This window comes from Macaca nemestrina, chromosome 2 (genome assembly GCF_043159975.1).
Source record: "Macaca nemestrina isolate mMacNem1 chromosome 2, mMacNem.hap1, whole genome shotgun sequence".
Classification (NCBI taxonomy): Eukaryota; Metazoa; Chordata; class Mammalia; order Primates; family Cercopithecidae; genus Macaca; species Macaca nemestrina.
The window spans coordinates 147,722,135-147,743,987 of NC_092126.1; the positions used below are offsets into that span (position 1 = coordinate 147,722,135).

Below are 21,853 nucleotides of genomic sequence, written 5' to 3' on the forward strand. Positions count from 1 at the left end.
ACTTTACAGATCATATGGCCTCTGTCACAACCATGCAACTCTGCCACTGTAGCATGAAAGCAGCCACAGACATATGCAAACAAATGGGTACGTGAACTTTTATTTACAAAAACAAGTGGCAAGCCAGATTAGCTCTGCCAGTTGTAGTTTGCCAATTCCTCAATGTACTGGAGGAACAGTGGGGATATCAGCTTGGCTAGAGCAGGACTTCTGAGAGGGAGAGGTGAGCAATAAAGCGGGATGACTAGAGTAGGGCTCAAATTGTCAAAGGCTTTACATGGCAGGTAGAATAGTGAGGAGGCATTCAAGTGGTGGTAAAATAAGATAAAAAGAGCTCTTCAAGATTAAATGGCAACATATATGTTGAATGGGGGGAAGAAGGATTAAAAGCTGAAAACAGAAAGCTACTGCCATACTGAAAGCCTGAACTAATTAAAACTGTTTCCTTTTTGTAGCAGTCGGCCTGAATTCCTATTTCTGAGAGAGAAAGAGAACAAACATACCTACAACAATGTCTGAGGTTTGTGATACAGTAAAATCTTGTTTGTCCTTTACCATTCCTTCCCCCTCAAAGATGCTGCCTATTTATTCTTATGTCGTGTGGATGAAAAGATTTCCATATTTCCACATATGAAAATAACCTCCTACCTTTAGTAATGTGTTTCAAAGTGGATGTTGAGGGTGTCTCAGGACGCTTAACCTCTGAGGGATCTGGAGCCATCTCTTCTACAGAACGTGTCTCTTTGGTCTTTGCAGCAGGGCTTGCCTCTTTTTGAGGGGTGAATTTGCTTTTATTTTCTTTTATCAACAACTCTGATGTAGAACCACTCATTTCTCTGATCAAGAAATTATCCATTAACCTGCTCCCCTGCTTTAAAGACTGTCTGGAGGCTACAGGAGTACATACTTTGACAGCAAGATTCTTTGAAGAGGAAGAAGCAGGAGATTTGGGTGGTGACTCTAAAGCAAGCTGCAATAGATGATTCCTTGAAGAACAAAAAACACAACAGATGATTAAGATATCCAATTGTATACAATAAATTAACTGACATAAGCTGTTTTCCCAATTAACCTTGTTTTCTGAAATACAGGACCTATACTATAATGACAACCAAACCAACATTTCTTCTAGTATAACTCAAAGCAATAAATCTAACTTAAAAAGCAGTTAATGTGTCAATAAAACAAAATGAAACGAAATCAGCTTTCGGCCACAGAGAATAGCTTATATGAGACCTAATTTCCAACCATAAGTAACTTTAAAATCTGAACAAAATATAGGGATATAGTCTGGATGTTGTCTCCACCAAATCTCACATTGAAATGGGATTCCCAGTGTTGGCGGTGGGACCTAGTGGAAGGTGACTGTATCATGAGGGTGAATTTCTCATGAATGGTTTAGCACCATTCCCTTACTGCTGTCCTTGTAATAGTGAGTGAGTTCTCATGAGATCTGTTTTAAAAGTGTGCGGCACCTCCCCTCCTCTCTCTCTTGCTCTCACTATGTAATATGCTGCCCCTGTCTTTTGTTTTCCACTGTGATTGTAAGCAGCCCAAGACCTCACTAGAAGCCAAGCAGATGGTTTGTACAGCTGCAGAACCATGAGCCAATTAAACCTCTTTTCTTTGTAAATTACCCAGCCTCAAGTTTACTTTAGCATTCTTTACATTACTTAGCAATGTAAGAACGCCTAACACACATAAAAAACAACTCTTTGTAGGCACTGGACTGAAATCAACACAAGGCTGCAATGCCTGAAAAAGAAAACATGAAGTAATCCAACATTTCCTCCAAGACTTTACCCTGGAAACATTTTCTAGGAATTGGGTATTAATGTGAAGTCTAAACAGGAAACATTGATCTTACTTGGTAGAGAAAATAAGAGATCAGAGTTCTGGGCAAAGCTGGCCAGGACTGAGGGGTCAGAGTGCTTTGACATGCGGCAGCTACTGAAAGGGAATGCCAGAAGTCTGCTTAGATATTCACATCCATTCCTGCTCATCTCCAGGGCTGCATATGATTAGACAAAAACACAGGAGACCCACTAGGAGGCTGATACTGGTAAATTAAAATCCCAAAGGTCATTGCTGGAAAGTTAGTTGTTCTCAGCCAAAGCTGAGAAATCTTGGCGAAGATCATGGACATTCAAGTGAGATCCCACAAAGGCCACACCTTAGAAAAATGGACCACACTGAAGAAATATAAACAAAGCTCAAACAGACCTAACCTAAGAAAACATTATACCAGGCCTTGAAAGAACAAAGATGAAGAGCTAGTGATTCAACTGCCTGTTAGAACAAAATGTGTCATCTTTCAAAAGAAGACAATTCACAGCTTCTACAACATTTCAACCACAATGTTCAGCACACATTTTAAAATTACTGAACATGCAAAGAAGCCAGAAAAAGTAGCCACTAATCAAGAGATAAAATATTCAATAGAAGCAGACCCAAAGGTAATCCAAAGAATAGCATTTCTAGGTAAGGACTTCAAACTATGATAAACATGTTAAATAAAAAAAAAAAAAGAAAGAAAGAAAAAGAAAAAGGATAAAAAGATAGCGCATTATGACAAATAAAATCCATTAAGAAAAGAATAAAATGAACCTTCTACAATTGCAAAATACCTTATCTAAACTGGATGAGTATAACAACACACAATACAAACTTGAAGGCAGGTCAATAGAAAATATCCAAACTAAGCACAGAGAGAAAAATTAATGAAAAAGACAGACACAAAAAAGTATGAGATATTGGGCATAAGTAGAAGCCCAGAGGAATAGAAAGAAAGAATGGAAAATCAGCAATACTAGAAAAATCAATGGCTGAGAATTTTCAAATCTGATGGAAAAAAAAAATCAACCCATAGATTCCACCACTACAGAATTTACATGAAACTCAACAACAGAAAGATAACTAGAAAATCTCCAAATGTTAAGAAATAAAGCACCACACTTCTAAATAACCCCACATGTCAAATCACAATGAAAACTAGAAAATATTCTAAACTGAATGATAGCATGAAAGGTTGCCAAAACTGTCCCTGGAGGGAAAATTATTGAAAATAGAAAAAGTAAAAGCCACTACTCTAAGCTTCCAACTTAAAAGGTTAGGAAATGAACAGCAAACTAAACCCAAAGAAGGGAGGAACTAATAAGAGATACTAGTGAAATAGAAGAGATATCAGGAGAAAACAAGCAAAGCCAAATGTTGGTTCTTTGAAAAAAATAACAAAATTATTAATCCCTACTAAGACCGAACATGAAATAAATGAGAAAATACAAATTACCAAAACAAAGAATTAAAAGACCTAATTACAAATCCTATAGAAAAGATAATTAGAGGACATTACGAACACTTTAAAACAACAAATTTTAAATTTTAGATAAAATGGACAAATTCTTTGAAAGGCACTATTCATCAAAACTGACAAAGAAACAGAAAACCTGAAGAGCCCTTATTATCTATTAAATAAACTGAAGCTATAATTTAAAACTTTTCCACAAAGAAAACTCCAAGCCCAGATGGCTTCACTGGTAAATTCTACCACATATTTAAGGAAGCTTTGTCTATATTTCTTCAGTGTGGACATGGTGGCACATGCCCATAGTCCTAGCTAATTAGGAGGCAGAGGCAGGAGAATCCCTTGAGCCCAAGAGTTTGAGGTTACAGTGAACCATGATCATACCACTGCACTGCAGTCTGGGCAACAGAGCAAGAAGAAGGGAGGAAAGGGAGGAAGGGAAGGAAGGGGTGGGAGGAATAGAGGGGGGGAAGGAGGAATAGCGTGGGGAAGGAAAAAGGAGGTGGGAGGGAGAAAGGAAAGGAGGGAGGGAGAAAGGAAAGGAGGAAGGGAGGGAGGGAGGGAGGGAGGGAGGAAGGAAGGAAGGAAGGAAGGAAGGAAGGAAGGAAGGAAGGAAGGAAGGAAGGAAGGTAGGTCTTGTCCATCTGTGAACTATACAATAACCTTCCCTCTTCAGAATGGGGCTAAGAATCAAGAGTCAAAATAGGCCTTTGGGTAGACATGAGTAGCCATTAAACCTATGCAATCAATTCCATAGACTTCTGTAACTAAAGTCCCCGCAATGCTAGTTCTGATCAGAAACATGTAAACAGCAGTCTAGAACCATTTGGCTACACAAGCAGAGGCCCACCCAAACACAAATTCTTTTTATAGCATCTTAGGGTATCAACACTATTGAAAATATAGGCAATATATAATAATAATAATAATAATAGGAATATTTTTAGGTTCCTTTGTTCTAGGTATTATGCTAGATATCTTTTACTATAGCTCTTCATTTCTAATCCTCAAGGCATCGACAGTATTATTCTCATCTTTTTAGATGAGGAAACAGGAGTCAAAGAGATTAAACATCTTGATCACAATCACATTAGAACTAATAGAGCCTAGACCAATGCCCAGTTCTGCCTGAATTCAACATCAGTATGCTTTAAACTGTACAATAAAAAAGGTGAAATTATATTCTACTTCCTCTTTGTGAGTTGCTGAGGGAATTTTACTTCAATTGTCATCTAAAATGTTTAAATTCTTAAACTTGGAGTATTTGCAGAAAAACTTATCCCTTAATGGTGGATAAACAAAAGCAGTAAATGATGCTCTCTACTCTCAATTTGTAAAAATAATAAGAGATGGACACTGACTACAAAAACAGAGAAACAGCATTCACTTAAGTCAAGAATGATGCTACACTTACACAAAAATATTCTAATAAATGTTCAACAACAGGTTAAGAACATTATTTTAAATAAAACTAAGTCAAGGAAAAAATCATGTGTTCTTTGAAAATAAAAGTAAAAGATCAGATGAAAATGTAAGAGCTGTATGCAGCCTTGTATCTGAAAACCTCTAAAATTATTTCCAATATCCTTTTTATATTATTAAATTTAGAATATTAAATATTTAAAAATCATAATGGCACATAAAATGACAATGACAAATGAGAATGCCAAGAAATGAAATTGACAGACAATATAAATATCTTATATTTTGGTCATAGGATTAAGTTTCCTCCCTCATAAATCTTAAACCACAGTTCAAACAAGTAATGAAATTGACTAGCTTGAATTTCATCCCTCCTAAGTTTGCAAATGAAGAACCACAACACTTTACCCATGACAAATGTTCACCACAAGGATGATGCTAGGAAGAGCAGCAATTCCAAGAAGGCAAACAGAGAGAGGAACAAACGATATAAACCATCCCAACTCTACAAATAATGCTTCCCACCCTACCACACCCACTATAATAATTAAATCATGTATTCCTTTCGGGAAGGAGAAGGGACAGAGGAGAGGTCAACCATTCCATGACCTCCCTTTAAGTTACACCAAAAGGTCTGTGAATCCAAAGACCTTGATCACTTCTCTTCAACAAACAGATGCTGTTATATGCAAGGCTTCCTTTATCCTAGCAGGGAAGTTGTTATGTTTTTAGTACTGGCTGAGGAAAAAAATAAGCCTTGAGAAAAACAGGCAATCAATTCCCTTTTAAAGGCATGGTCCCTTCCTCTCATAGATTTCAAAAACTTACTGGTGAAAAATGCTAAGAAAAAAAGTAGCTTTAATTGGGAAAATCAGAGAATTTTAAAGTTTCTTAATCTAGGAAAGTATGCCATCTTTTTAAAACTACACCCTCTTTTTTTCCGTAAGGAAATAACTAACCAGCCAATCTCTAGGACGTACATGAAGTTAGCTCAGAGTACAGTCGGCCCTTCACATCTGCCAGCTCCGCATCTGTGGATTCAACTAATCACAGAGCAAAAATGTTCAAAAAATAATAAAAGTAACAATACAACAATAAAAAATATATAAATTTTAAAAACACAGTATGACAACGATTTATATAGCATTGTATTAGGGTAATCTAATATAAGTAATCTAGAGGTGATTTGAAGTATAAGAGAGAATGTCCATATGCAAATACTATGCCATTTTATGTCAGGGACTTTAGCATCCACAGATTTTGGTATTCTCGAGGGTCCTGGGACCAATCCCCTTGACTGAGCGACAACTGTACAAATTTGATCATTTTTAGAATGCAAACCAATAAAGAAATGTGCAATTCTATTGAAAGAAATCTGTTTATATTTTTAAAAGCAACATAAGGTACCTCCAAGAATGTTCCAACAAGCCTAGAAGTCCCATCCGGTCACAAGCCATATAATGATGCTTTGTTCAACAAGAGACCAAATACATGGTGATGGTTTCATTAGATGATAATGGAGCTGAAAAATTCCCATTGCTAAGTGACATCTTGATAATCCTAACCCTGTGTGGGCCTAGGCTAATGTGTGTGTTTCCATCTTTTTTTTTTGAGACGGAGTCTTGCTCTGTCACCAGGCTGGAGTGCAGTGGCATGATCTCGGCTGACTGCAACCTCTGACTCCCTGGTTCAAGCGATTCTCCTGCCTCAGCCTCCCAAGTAGCTGGAATTACAGGCATGTGCCACCACACCCAGTGAATTTTTGTATTTATAGTAGAGACAGGGTTTCGCTATGTTGGCCAGGATGGTCTCAAACTCCTGACCTCATGATCTGCCCACCTCAGCCTCCCAAAGTGCTGGTATTACAGGCATGAGCCACTGAGCCCGGCCTCCATCTTCATTTTTAAGAAAAAATTTTAAAAGGAAAAAATAATAACAATGTTTAAAACTAGAAAAAAGTTCACAGAATAAGGATATTAAAAAAGATGCTTCTACAGCTGTATGATGTGTTTGTGTTTTAAGCTACGTGTTATTACAAAAGAGTCAAAAAGTTAAAAAAAGTATACGTTTATAAAATGTAAAAGTTACAGTAAGGTTAATTATTGAGGAAACTTTTTTATAAATTTAGTGTAGTCTAAGTGTACAGGGTTTATAAAGTCTACAGTAGTGTACAGTAATGGCCTAAGCCTTCACATTCACTTGTCACTCACTCACTGACATCCAGAGTAACTTCCAATCCTGAAAGCTCCATTCATAGTAAATGCCCTATAAAGGTGTATGGCATTTTTTATCTTTTATACCATAGTTTCACTGTACTTTTTCTATGTTTAGATACACTAATAGGTACCACTGAGTTGCAACTGCCTACCATATTAGCTATAGTAACATGCTGTACCGGTTTTGTTACCTAGGAGCAATAGGCCCTGCCATATAGACTAGGAGTGTAGTAGGCTACACCATGTTGGTTTGTGTAAGTACACTCTATGATGTTCACACAACAACCAAATTGCCTAATGACACATTTCTCAGAACATATCCCTGTTAAGCAACACATGATTACACTTAACTACAGGGGCACCTGACCACTATCTAAACACAGTATGTCCTTCATAAAAATTCTTGCTTGACTTGCATGATTAAAACTAAAAGTAATCCAAGATATTGAAACATGGCTTTTCATATCCCTTTCGGTGACCAAACTCACTTTCACACATTCATGCATTTGACAGTTAGGAAGTAAAGTTGCATATCTGAGCTTTATAAAGTACAAGCAATTACATATTTCAAATGCCATACCATTTAATACATGCTGAATAAATCGGATTAAGAATAGATTAATATATAGCAGACAGAATCAATTACAGATGTGTATATACATGAGTTAGTACATACATATACATAATATACATATATTACTTAGCTCTGCCCATTGAGAGGGCCTAGAAGCAATGACACCCCAGTAGCAACAAGCATACCCAGCACCAGATCCTGGTCTCTCAATGCTATTCTCCAATAGGAGGAGCTCCTTGGAAAAATGGCTGATTCTAGAGCTTGGGCAGGAAAAGGAGTATCTTTAGAGCACCCAAACGTAAGGAAGCCCTCAAATCTGCATTTTAACTCTTAATTATTCTATACTACAGGAGAATTTCTGTTAAGTAAAGGAAGAAAATCTTACTCTAGTAAATTTTCCATGTGTGAATAATGACTACTGTTACTTCCCTTCTTTGACTATAAAATATGCAACCCTTTATTCCCTAATCCAAAGGTGCAGAAAGTAAAGAGAGAACACATATAAAAGGCAAAAGTAGTTAGAGGTTAGTCACAAAATTAAATCATACCGTGCAAAATTCAAGCTTTTTACCAGTTCATCTAATATGCGGTTATTTTTCAGATCCGGCTCTGTGACAGTCTAGAAAAAACAGACGGAAAAAGGTCAAAAACAATAATCAACTTGTCATAATCTTGTTTTTGAAAATGTCTGACCCATCCTCCTGAGGTTCGCCATCCCACTAAGTCTTCTAAGGCGGCCTCAAAATAAAGTTCATTTATCTCATGCTAATATGAAATTTTAAAACAGTGAATCAGTATCTGCTGACTGGAAGTCTGATAAAAGCTCTCCAAAGCTTCTCTTATAATCATATATATTCTGTACTGACTACAATCAAACCTAATATAAGCAAGAATCTTTCTTCAAAATGCCAGTACTCAGCTTTCTCAAAAATTTCTCTGGAAAAGCAGAAGAGAAATGTTCTTTTAAGTACTAACATTGGGAGAGGCATTAAGTGTTCAAGGAGAATTTTAAAATAAGAATGGTTTTCAGGAATGCAAGAGAAAAGTGATAAACCCAGTACTTATTTGGTATGAATGGTACACAGTTTATTTTAGTGATGAGACCATCTTGACAAAAGCAGTGTAACATATTGTAAACATCTTAGACTTGAGAGCCAAATCACAAAATTTCTTACATAGAGAAACAGTTTTGCAAGGTTCAGTGACACCCTGACACCACATACCTACCAGAGAGGCAAAACTAACTAAACTCCTTACCTAGTCCTAGCGTCGGCTCTGTCAGACCTCACCTGTCTCTTCTTTATTCCCACTTATGTTTAATTACCCTTTTAGTCTGCTTTTCCACCTGTTCCCACTACCTGAAAAGTTTCAGAAACAATAACAACAAACTTCCTAGTGTTTTCCCTGAAGCTCTGGTAGGGGAAAGACCTAAGGGAACAGGTAGGCTGGATTAAGTCCAACGGCCATGCATATTTTTCTGCACAAATACTTAGACCAGTTCTTTGCAAATGAATAATCCTACCATCAGAGTTTCTACCAAAGTGAGAAATTATTAAAAATTAGAAGCCATAAAAACATGGGTCATAAGAATTAAAAAGCGCTACATCCTGAACTCAAAATTAGTTTTTACTTCCTAAAATACATTTAGGTTTTCAGAAATCTTAACAAAAAACTGAACAAAGCCCAGCTCTTCTTACACGTACTTTAGACGTCCTTTCCGAAAGTGTCTTCATATAGCTTAATTCAGTAGCTACACATCACCCTACATATACACAGGCTTTTATACATACACAAAGCAAAACACTTGCAGTAGTCAGTAAGTTTTCAAAAAAGGAAACAAAAACTCACCACACAACAAGTTGGACACTGAGTTTTATAGGACAGAAATTTTCTTATACAGAGAGAGCAGTCTGCAAAACACAAAGTGCAACATAATGTTAACGAGGTTATACTAATACAGGAATATGACTTCTAACAAAATCTTAAGCCCTAGACTATTTCCATCATCTAAGGTATATCATCATAAGCTTAAATTTCTAGTACCTCTACTCTATGCACACTTATACATGTGATTAAACAGCATTTTAAGGAAAGGAAAACACAAATATTGTAAGTCCTTCCACAACTACACAAGCAACATACATCACTCTGTGTCCTCCATCTGCAAAATACAGGAAACACACGTGCAAGACTTGAGCTTGGTACTGTATAAACTTGCCAGGTATCTCTACTGCTTATCATTTGAAAATATAAATTTTGAAATAATATATATAAACATATTAAGAAAAAATATACACCCAGGTTATCAAATTAGGGACGTCTATATCTTAATTCTGTAAATAATATCCTCTGTCCCACATTTAACAAGTACTTTTGTGGCAGGCACTAAGAACAATATATATAATGGAAGGTTCTTGACCTCAAGGAGCTAATAAAATAGTGAAGCAATTACAGCATAATTCAGCATAATATAGCCTAACAATTTAAGCAGGAAATGGGCACAAACTAAATTCACAACACTCAAGGCAGTGTAAAATATTCTTCCGGTCAAAGAAAAAGCAGATGTGACTAACAGAATGGTACCTTACTAATTATCTAAGCTAATTTACTAGTAGCCCAAATTCAGCTGGATTCTGTTTAGTTGAGAAGACAGTATAATTTCAGTATACTGTATAAATTCAGGATTCTGTTTAGTTGAGGAGGAGACAATATAATTTCAATGGTACGGATATCCAGGAAATAAGCAAGTCTTGCCAGCCTAAGTAAGAGCACCCCACGAGGAAAAACAAAGAAATACATTATGAAAAGGATAAAACAGACAACAGGTTGAGTTCTTTTAGGAAGCAAAGATGAATACAGGGGACCGACTCGGCATGTAAGGGGCTTAGAAGTCACCACTCTGTCCTAACAACCAGTAAAAAGCTGAACAAACTGAAAAACCAACAACTTTTCTTAGATCCAGCAGAAAAGCAGGGTCACAGGGCAAACTGCTGCCCGCCGAAATGGGGAGAGACAGAGGTAATACAGAGAATCACAACTTACTGGAACAGAAACCCACAAACAGAAACCTCCATGGGAACCAGAGAAGAAACCTGTGCTGGAACCAGTGCTGGAGTGGGAGAACCTGAGCTGTAATTGACAAATTGCTGGCGGCTCAGTGCGAGCAAGTCTGAGCGTTAAAAATTCCAGGGAACCTGTCATTGCAGAGGTGGGGAGGATGTCCTCATACTTTTGTGAGTTTCAGTTACAGGAGTTCTTCTAAGTTTTCACAGTGAATATTGGAGAAAAACCCCCTAGTCATTCCAGGAGTAGAAGGGTAAAAGTAACCATTTCTAAATAAGTCAGAGTAGTCTGTTTTTTTGTTTTTGTTTTTTTTCCCTTCGAGAGGGAGTCTAATTCTGTCACCCAGGCTGGAGTACAGTGGCACAATCTCGGCTCAGTGCAACCTCCACCTCCTGGGTTCAAGTGATTCTCCTGCCTCAGCCTCCCAAGTAGCTGGGATTACAGGTGTGCGCCACCACACCCAGCTAATTTTTGTATTTTTAGTAGAGATGGGGTTTTGCCATATTGGCCAGGCTGGTCTCAAACTCCTGACCTCAGGTGATCGCCCACCTCGGTCTCCCAAAGGGCTGGGATTACAGGTGTGAGCCACTGCACTGGCCCAGAGTAGTGTGTTCTTAACAAAGCCCCCCCTCAGGAGAAACTATTTTACCAGAGCCTAATCTACTGGAGTTTTATCAGAGCCTAGCTGACTTTGGAAAAAGGAAATACACAACTGCAGCCCTCTAGACTGCAGACAGACAGCCCTCTATCCTGTCCCATCTAAGGAGGGGAAAACTGAGGAGCACTAGTGACATTCACAGTCCAGGGCAAAGTTCGCTAAAAGACCTAATCATAGGACTACAGAATGTGTCCCCTCTTCCCATACCTAAAGGCCTATTTACTGCAGTTCCTTTTACCCAGTACATCATTTCCAGTATTAAGAAAAAAATCACAAGGAAAAACACACAGTTTGAAGAAACTGAGCAAGCATCAGAACCAAAGTCAGATATACCAGAAATGGTTAAATTATCGGACCAGCAATTTTTAAAAATTATATGCTAAGGGCTCTAATGGAAAAAGTAGACAACATCAAGAACAGATCGGTAACATAAGCAGAGAGGTGGAAATTCTAAGGAAGCATCAAAAAGGAATGCTAGTGATCAAAAGAACCACTATAACAGAATGCCTTTGATAGGTTCATTAATACATTGAACACAGCTGAGGAAAGAATCTCTGCGCTTTAGGACATGTCAATGGAAACCTCCAAAACTGAAAAGCAAAGAGAAAAGACAGGAAAAATGGAATAGAATATCCAAGAACTGTAAAATAACTACAAAAGATGTAACATACACATAATGGGAATACCAGAAAGAGAAGAATGAAAGGAACAGAAGAAATAGTAATGGCTAATAATTTATCCAAATTAACGTTAAACACTAAACTACTCATCCTGGAAGATCGGAGAACACTAAGCAGGATAAACGCAAAAACAAAACAAATAGACACCTCAGCCAATCAAATTGAAACTACATAGAATCAAAGATAAAGAAGAAATCTTGAAAGAAGCTGTAGTGGGGGCCTTACCTACAGAGGAGCAAAGAATGACACTTGACTTCTCACAAACCACACAGAGAGTGCAGTGAAATATTTAGTGTTGAGAGAAAAACATCACCAACCTAAAACTATATCCTGAGAAATTATCCCTCAAAAGTCAAAGAGAAATAAGGACTTTCTCAGACAAATACAAATTGAAGCAATCTGTTTTCAGTAGACTTCCCTTGCAAGAAATGCTAAAAGAAATTCTTCAGAGAGGAGGAAAATAATTTAGGTCAGAAACTCCAATCTACATAAAGAAAGGAAGAGTACTGGAGAAGGAATATGTGAAACTGTAATAAGAACTTTTTCTTGTTAATTTAACAGATAACAGTTTGTACAAAAATAATAACAAAGTATTCAATTATGGATGCTTATTACATATACATATATAAAAATGCATGCTTATGAATGCTTATGCATAAGTGAAATGAATGACAGCAATGGTACAAAAGACTAGAGGAAAGAATTTCTTAGCTCGAGCTGCCATAACAAAATACCACAGACTGGGTAGCTTAAACAACAGAAATTGTTTTCTCATGGTTCTGGAGGCTAAAAGTCCAAGATCAAGGTGCCAATATGGTCAGTTTATGTTGCAAGCTGTCTTTCTGGTCTATAGACAACCACCTTCTCACTGCGTCCTCCCACGAGGGGGTGGGGAGAGTCCATAAGCTCTGGTATCTCTTCTCATACGGACACTAATCCCATCACTAGAGCTCCACTTTCATGACCTAATTTAAACCTAATTATCTCCCCAAGGCCTCATCTTCAAACACCAACACATTGGGGTTGGGGCTTCGACATAGGACTTTAGGGGGGGATAAAATTCACTCCATAGCATTCCACCTTTAACCTCCCAAATTCATGTTCTTCTCAAATGCAAAATACATCCATACCATCTCAACAGCCCCCAAAGTTTCAACTTATTCCAGTACCAACTCTAAAGTTTAAAATCTAAAGTCTCATCTAAATATCACCTAAATCAGATATGGATGAGACTCAAGGTATGAATCATCCTGAGGCAAAAATTCCTGTCCAGACTCATTCTCTTAATTACCAATGCTATTCTCTTTATACTAAAAGAGTCTCCGGAGCAATACTGTAAGTCAAGAAATCCTAAAACCTGGCTGCTCAGCTCAGTCACCTAGGGAGATTCATGTTGGTTTTAACTTAGTTTCCCAGACTCTACCCCCAGTCACAGTGATTCAGTGGATTTTGGTCAGTAAATCACATCCTTAATATGTGATATTGATTCAACAACAATAATTTTTTAAAAATTAATAAGTTGTTACTATTAAGTTGAATTATATGAAACTGACATTTTTGGTTAAGTCAAAAATGGACAAATATTGCAATTTCATGTGGTTCAAACAAACACTGCACTTAGTATGTGCTCCGTTCTAAGCACTTTACATGTATTAACTAGTTTGATCCTTACAGCAACCCTGAGGTTGGTACCAATATTAGTCACATTTGACAAGAAGGAAAAATGAAGCACAGGGCTCAGCCAACTTGCCAAAGATAACAGAACTAATATGTGGCAAAGGCAAGCACCACAGTCCATACTCTTAATATATTTTTTAATATACTTTTTTAATATACTTTTTAAAAATATACTTTTAATATATATTTTTAATATACAGTTCATACTCTTAATATGTTTACTTAAAATTACAGATGCTCCTTGACTTAACATGGGATTACATCCCAATAAACCCATCATAAATTGAAAATATCATAAGCCAAAATGTATTTAATATACCTATCTCTAACCTGGGAAAAGATTAAAATTCAAAATTCAAAGTATGGTTTCTATTGAATGTGTATCACTTTCACACCATCGTAAAGTTGAAAAATCCTAAGTCAAATCATCGTTAAGTCAGGGACTGACTATATCTATAAATATTTGTTTATAATAAATATATACTGTACGTTTACACTATAAATAATGTATATGTATATAAATATGTACTATGTATAGTTATATTATACTTATACAACATATTGTGTATATATATTATATATACATGTTACTATTGTACCTATATATAGTATAAGTATATTATATATTATGTATACTTATATCAATTAAATAATATTTAATTAATAAGGTCACATGTGCCTTTTAAATTAATTTTTATAATAAGGCTGCTGCTTTCTCTTCTGCATAATCTTGTATATGTTTCCTTTCCTTTCCTTTTCTTTTGAAATGCAGAGAATCAGATATGGAGTCCTGAGTAGATCAAGCCCTAGGCTTAATTTCAGTCTACTAGACTACTACCAAATATGTACTGGTAAGCTGCAGACCAGCATAACTTATTTTCTAGTGGGCAACTATGACAACCCTTCCATTCAAGGGAGAACAGCTGAAGAGTTTTGAATTCATGTATTCCCAGAGGGCTTCATTTAAATCACCTATGAAGTTTGTCTTTCCATCCAAGAGAGTCCAAAAAAGATGTGTGGGTAGAGTAGGAGACGGTATAATAACAACAGTGAATTAAACAGTAGTTTCACAGAAACAGCCAAGCTTTGGGAGACGGGCCATCTCTAATCCCAAGCAAGATACAGCAATCTGTTGGCTTTCAAACATCAAAAGAGCCTAGCATCTCAACAGTAAAAAGGAAATTTCTAAAACTTAAATCAATCCTTGTCGTATGAAATCTTAAGGACTTTATGAAAAAAGGAATGTTTTAGAAAGAAACATCTAAAAGCAAAAACTCCAGTTCCCAGTGTGAAAAGAACAGGAGGTCCAAGAAAGCTGAGAAGGTTGGCATCTGCCTCCAGTTCTAATGTTAAGGGACAGTTAGTTGATAAGAGAATAACATCCCTCCAACTAAAGACTAGCATTTCAGAATTTCCAGAAGTGCAGCTCTGCATAATTGTATGTCCCTTTTGTATGTGTAACTATTTCTCTTCTCCTCTGTCTTGTTTCACAGTGCTGTTTCATGAGAATATAAAAGAAGACAAACACGTTTATTATATGCCTAACAGAATCTTACGTTGTCTCTTGAATTAGCAAAGGTTTCGTAAGTGGAACATTTCGTATTTCAGTTTTTTAAAAAAAATGAAATAAAATTGCTTTTTACTCCTACACAAGCTTTGATTAATTTTTTGAGTCAAAATCCACAAAAGGGAAAAAAAAAGATTGCTGGCCAAGCTTTAAATAGTGGTAATTTATCAGTGTCCACAAGCCAATTATTTCATCTAGGAGCAAATATTTTGATCATCTTCCATTATTAAGTGAGAAAAATTATACAAGTGCAAAGAAAATTGGCACTTGAGCATATCAGTCTATTAGCAAGACCATTTCTCACTTAATGGTGTTTTATGGGTTGGAGTAGGTCTGCCCCCTCTTGCCCCCAAAATACTCTTTAATAGCACAAATTTAGATCAATTTAATTGACCTGCATTCTGCCAAGGCAACCCACTCACACCTTTGTACCTGCAGAACTACAAATGTGGTGTTTATTACTCATATCCAAAAACCTAAACAGAACAAAACAAAATAAGATGATTTAAAAATGGTAAATCATGAAAAATCTAAGAAGCAGCAATAAATACCTAGGATTCTGGATCACCAATTCTAGTCAATCCAAGATGATATCAGAACATGACAGACCTGGCTTCTACTAAAGCCCTGGGGGCTTTGTGTCATTAAAACACTACAGACCCAGAGCCAATTTTAGACATGATGGGACTTGTGACAACTGGTGTTTAGCAGAAAAGGCCTACTGAATATTGAGACTTCACAAGTGAAAAAAAAGTGCTCATAAAATAAAAAAATCATTACTGAAATGTTCCTCCACTGACTTCCTCTTAAAGAATGGCATAAGTGACAGCTATAAGTCATGAAGAAGCGAGCAAAGAACATATATCCCTAGGGAGGCAAACAGAAGACAAGCACTTACATTGTGGGGGCTACTTGAGAAACTGGTTTCTGAACTGCCTGAATCTACACACTGACAGAAAAGGGAACCTGGTTGAGGGCCACTGAGAACAAAAGCAAAGGTCTGGACTAGTACCACACTCACTGGCCACTGTGCCTCCCCCAGCTCAGCAAGGAAGAGAAACCCCCAACCTTCTGCCTGGGGGGAGAAAGAAGGGAAACACAGTCCAATGTTCTAGCTTTTTCAAGAGATGCCCATAGGACTGGCTTCTGTCTCACCTCACTAAGCATGAACCCAGCATGTTCTAGGTGAATGCAGTCTGCTAAGAACAAAAAAGAGCTGGGTAGCTTGCTACTGATCCAGAGGACCCATAGTACAGCAGACAGAGGCTGATATAGCTCTGTGGCTTATCTTGGGAGGGGAGGCAGGGAGAGAATAGTGGAGTGTGCGACCAACATTTGACCTTTTCAAAGGACTGCCTAAGGGAACGGTTTCTGTCTCACTCAACTTGGGATGGTTTGGATCAGCATACTTCAGATGCTTGAGGGCAGCTGAAAACAAAAAAGAGGTCAATGGCTTACATCAACTCTGGAGAACCTGCAATACCATGGACAGACACACGAGAGAGAAAAATACCAGCTAATGAAAAAACTGATCAAAGCTCTCTACTTGGGAATTTATAATCACAAGTCCAGGGAAGACACATCCACAGAAAAGGCTTAAGAGGCCCCTAGAATCTGCAGTCAAGCTGACTAGTAAAGGGCTTTCTCTACATGGTAGTGCCCACTTATCCACAGGAGAGACATTCCATAAACCACAGTGGATGCCTAAAACCACAGACAGTACTGAATCCTATTTATACTACGTTTTTTCCTACACATACTTACCTATGATAAAGTTTAATTTATTAATAAGACACAGGAAGAGATTAGGAACAATAACTAATAACATAGAATTAAAACAATATACTATAACAAAAGTTATGTAAATGCGGTCTTTCTCTCAAAATATCTTGTGGGGTACTGTAGATTGTACTGTAGATCTTAGCAACATACAATTTTCTTTCCTTTCCTTGTTAAGAACTTTCATCTTTCACTTAAAGGAAGCATTTTATGATTTCTCTTTGTCATATTGAATTGCCAGCATCACTACTTGTGTGCTTTGGGGCTACTATTAAGTAAAATAAGGGCTACTTGAACACAATTACTGTGTTCTGCAACACAGTTACAATTACTACCATATTGCAACAATCAATCTGATAACTGGGATGGTCACTAAGCGATTAACGGTGGATGGCATATGTAACATGAATACACTTGACAAAGGGATGATTTCCATCATGCGCAGGATGGCACAAGATTTCATCAGTGCTTTACTTAGAACATCGTGCAATTTAAAACTTATGAATTACTTATTTTCAGAATTTCCCATTTAGTATTTTCAGACTGCAGTTGACCACAGGTAACTGAAACCACAGATAAGTGGGGAATACAGTACAAAGCCAGTCTGTAACAAAGCCACTGTGAGGGAGTGAGGCCCTGTCTCCCAAACAAAACAAAACAAAAACAAAAAAACAAAAATAATGTTATTAGCTATGTTACAAACTAAAGGAAGAATATCATATGAGCATCTCCATAGATGCAGAAAATACTTCACAAAATTCAACACCCATTCATGATTTAAAAAAAAAAAAATTCTCTCACCTAACCAGGAGTAGAGAAGTGCCTCGACTTGGTAAGTTTATGAAAACATATTAAGAATATAAAAAAACTTACAGCTAACATCATACTTAATGGTAAAAGACTGAATGCTTTCCCCATAAAATAAGAGTAAGGACAGGATGTCCATCCACACCACTTCCAACACTGTACTTGAGGTACTAGCCTGTGTAACAAAAAGAAATACAAAGGCGTATAGATCAGAAAGGAAGAAGTAAAACTGTCTTTACCCACAAATGACATGATTGTGTATGCAAAAATTTCTAAGGAATTAACAAAAAATATGCCGGAATTAAGTGAATTTAGTGCAGTCAGAAGACGAAAGGTCAATATAAGTTATATTTCTTTGTGCAAGGTCTGTGCAATGAAAATCAAACAACACTGTTGAGAGAAATAAAGATAGAGAAGTATATCATATTCACACATTGAAGACTCGACATTGTTAAGATGTCAGTTCTCCCAAATTGATCTCTAGATTCAATACAATTCTAGTGAACATCCCAGCAGCCTTTTGGTAGAAACTGACAACCTGATTTTAAGTTATATATGGAAAATGCATTTAAAATGCAAAGATCCTAAAAGAACCAAAGAAAAAAAAGTTGGAGGACTTACAACGCCTGATTTCAAGACTTACTACAAAGCCACAGTAATCAAGATAGTGTGATACTGATACAAGGACAGACATATAAGCATTTAAAAATATTGTACCTTGAGGTATTTACTGCAATAGGGGTTATCCTATCATTGTTCAGGAGCTAGACAAACAGTTTACAGATTATTTAGGTTCATGCTCTTTCTTGTCCTCTATTTTCAAGTTGATTTATCTTGGAAAGCTAAAAAACAGTAAACTTAGGTCTAAAAAAATAGTTTTAGTGGGCAGTAGTTTTGGTGAAAAAGTTTCTAAGATCAATGGAACAAAAAAGTCCAGAAATAGACTACAGATGGCTAGCTGAGGTCATACTGACTGAGATGCGGAGAAATTTATCAGATAATAAAAATGTTCAGTATCTTAATTGCAGTCGTTACACAGCATACACATTTGTCAAAATTCATTAACACTTTTATACTTTAATGCGCACTTAAAATGGATGTATTTTATTGTATGTAAATTATACCCAAATAAAGATGATGTTAAAATATATTTTAAAACAATCTCCAAAACTTAACTTGGTTTTAATGCGAATCTTGTCTGGAAGAAAACTAACATTATTAAGGACTCATAATGTGCAGTGAGTTCTGCACATTTAATTCTCACAAACATTTTCTGAAGTAGTAATTACTCACCAGATTTTCAAGAGTCAAGCCCAAGGATGTCTCTAAAGCCCGTGTTTCCATCACTGTTATCCTCTTATTATGTCTTCTCTACATAAACTTTTTCACCAAAGCTACTACCAACTAAAACCAATTTCTTAGGCCTAAGTTGACTGTTTTTTAACTTTCCAAGATAAATCAAAAATAGAGGACAAGAAAGACCATGAACCTAAATATCCTAAATAACCCATAAACTGTGTGTCTACCTCCTCAACAATGACAGGGTAACCCCTATGCACTAAATATCTCAAGGTACAATATTTTTAAATGCTTATATACTAGACTCATAAAGAGAAGTACAAACAAATTCCAATGTGAGTCTTTCCAGCATCACATAGCAGTTAAGTTATAAAACTGTCTGTAATAAAGCCAGTGATAGAATTCTCCCACTGGGGAAATACTGCTACAGAATTTTTAAACTTTGAAATTCTATATCAAGTACTACTTGATGGAACCACCTATCTGTTACCCTGTTAAAAACAAAAATTCTGAAACTTAACATCAAAAAGCACTTTGGCAAATAAAGAATCACTTATTGTGACCAAAAATTTTACTGCCATAAATGCTATAAAAGGCATAAACATATCAAGGAGGAACGAGGTAGAAAATATAGAAGCCTTGTAAAAACCTTCAATATTCAAGAGGAAGGCAGTGAAAAAGACCTTCTGAAAAACTACAAGATAGAAGAGCTAAAGGTGAAACATAAATATGTGCACGTATCTTTGGTGTTAAATTAACACTACCTCATGTAAAAATCACAATTTACTAACTCACAGGAACAAAGCATACTTACAGTTATGTGAACACTGAGGTATTATCATTGCAATGTTGAAATACTCGAAGCAAATTCCACACCGCAGCAAATCATCTATTGTCTGTAATGCAAATGTGCATATATACGTATCAGAAAGACATCAAAATTGGAAGTCTTGTCACAAAAGTTTTTCTCTATCCCCTAAAAAAAATTCAAATTCTTTGTCAAATACACAAATTCAAAAGCTAACTCCAGATAAACTGCAAGGGATCTTGACAAATAAAGAAAAATTTCTCTCATATGACTCTTATACATTCAGTCTCAGGTTGCCCAAATCGCTTTAGACAGCTAAAGATGATGGTGTACCGATTCTTGTGCCATATTGTCATCCCTTCACATAAAGGCTACTGTACTTCTGTTCCACTTCTAATGCACTTCCAGCTCTTACTCCAAGCCTCCTCCTCTTCGGATTCCAATACTTAGCCTATAGTCACTATTGGGTGAAAGGTGGCCATTGCCACCACACAGGTTAAGAATCAAATCAAAGAATGTTAAAGCCAAACACTAGAAACTGTCTAGTCAAAAGAGGAAACTGGTATCAAGAGCAGGCACAGAATAGTAGGCATTAGTCAAGTCAAAACCAAAATTCCTGTCTCCCTTCTGGCAGTCTAGTGCTTTCTGCATGGTACCACGCAATGGAGCCAAATGAGGAAGCCCGGAAAGAGCTGGGGCAGTGAAAGCAGAGGAAGGGAAAGTGGACAACTTGGAAAGAGAGATGTGTGCCAACCTGGAATGCAATCCAAAAGGAAAGGAACTACTTTTGCAACTTAAAATCTTTCAAATTGTTTAAAATAGTATTCCATTCAATGGAAATATTTTTTAAAAGGAGGAAGCTCTCGGCAGGAGGATCACTTGAGTCCAGGAGGCGTAGGCTACAGTGAGCCCACACCACACCACTGTACTCCAGCTTGCATGACAGAGCGAAACTGACGATGCTCTCCTTCATACTGGTATGAAAAGATTGCCAAGATAAGTGAATAAAGGAAATAAGGTACAGACAGTACATATTCTATGCTACCGTTTTTTTAAAGGAAGAGGTGAATAAGAATGTATTTTAATAGGCCTAGCATGGTGGCTCTTGCCTGTAATCCTAGCACTTTGGGAGGCCAAGGCAGGAGAATTGTTTGAGTCCAGGAGTTCGAGACCAGCCTGGGCAAAATAGCAAAAATCCATGTCTATAAAAAATTTTAAAATTCGTTGGGCGTAGTGACGCATGCCTATAGTCCCAGCTACTCAGGAGGCTGAGGTGTAAGGATTGCTTTAGCCCAGGAGTTCAAGGCTGCAGTGAGCCGTGATTGTCACTGCACTCCAGTATGGGCGACAATGAGACCCTATCTCAAAAAAGAAAAAAAAGGAAAAAAGAATGCATTCTGTTTTCATCGTAAATATAAATAAATTATGAGAATATAAACAAGAAGTCATAAATAATGATCAGGGCCAGGAACATGGTAAGAAGAAGACTTTTACTTTTTATTTTATGTGTATTTTGAACCATGTGAACCTATTACCTGAATTTTAAAAATTTAAACAAAAAAAGACTAATGTCACTAACGGTTCATATGATGAAATATTAGGCAGTCATTAAAGAACATGCTTTCAAAGGATAATTAATGCCATAGGAAAATAAAAATCAGAAAATAAATCTGTGCCAATAATACATAACAACTCTGCAGTTTAATCTTCAGAGCAATCTTACGAAGTCCACAGCATCAATATCCCAATTTTAAAAATAAAGCCTACAGAGTTCCTAAGTTGGCTGGATCAAACCCAAGAAGTTGACTCCACAGTGGTCCCAAATTTTAAATGCATAAAAACCAAAGGAAAATAAAGTAAAATGGTAAACACTGGTTCTCTGGGTGGTAGAATCATGGATGGTTTTATTTTTCTCCTTTATCTTACTCTGAATTTTAATTTTTTTCTACTGTGTACACATATTACATTTACGATCTGCCAAAAACAGTAAATTTTTGTT

At 36.7% G+C, this 21,853-nt stretch overlaps 1 protein-coding gene across 3 annotated transcripts in view; it reads right to left on the reverse strand.

Annotated features, from left to right (window-relative positions):
• The window catches only part of LOC105477646 (RAD18 E3 ubiquitin protein ligase), an 82,375-nt gene that overhangs the window by 58,014 nt on the left and 2,508 nt on the right, over nt 1-21,853 (reverse strand). For 2 of the 3 annotated variants that reach the window (XM_011734212.2, XM_011734210.2), the window contains exons 2-5: nt 19,861-19,942; nt 9,365-9,426; nt 8,065-8,135; nt 649-986 (exon numbers count right to left, since the gene is read on the reverse strand). In XM_011734212.2, the coding sequence (XP_011732514.1) occupies nt 649-986; nt 8,065-8,135; nt 9,365-9,426; nt 19,861-19,942 (553 nt within the window). Of the gene's footprint in view, nt 1-648; nt 987-8,064; nt 8,136-9,364; nt 9,427-17,813; nt 17,923-19,860; nt 19,945-21,853 lie in introns of those variants that run through there. The other variant, XM_071092125.1, reaches the window with a different exon arrangement.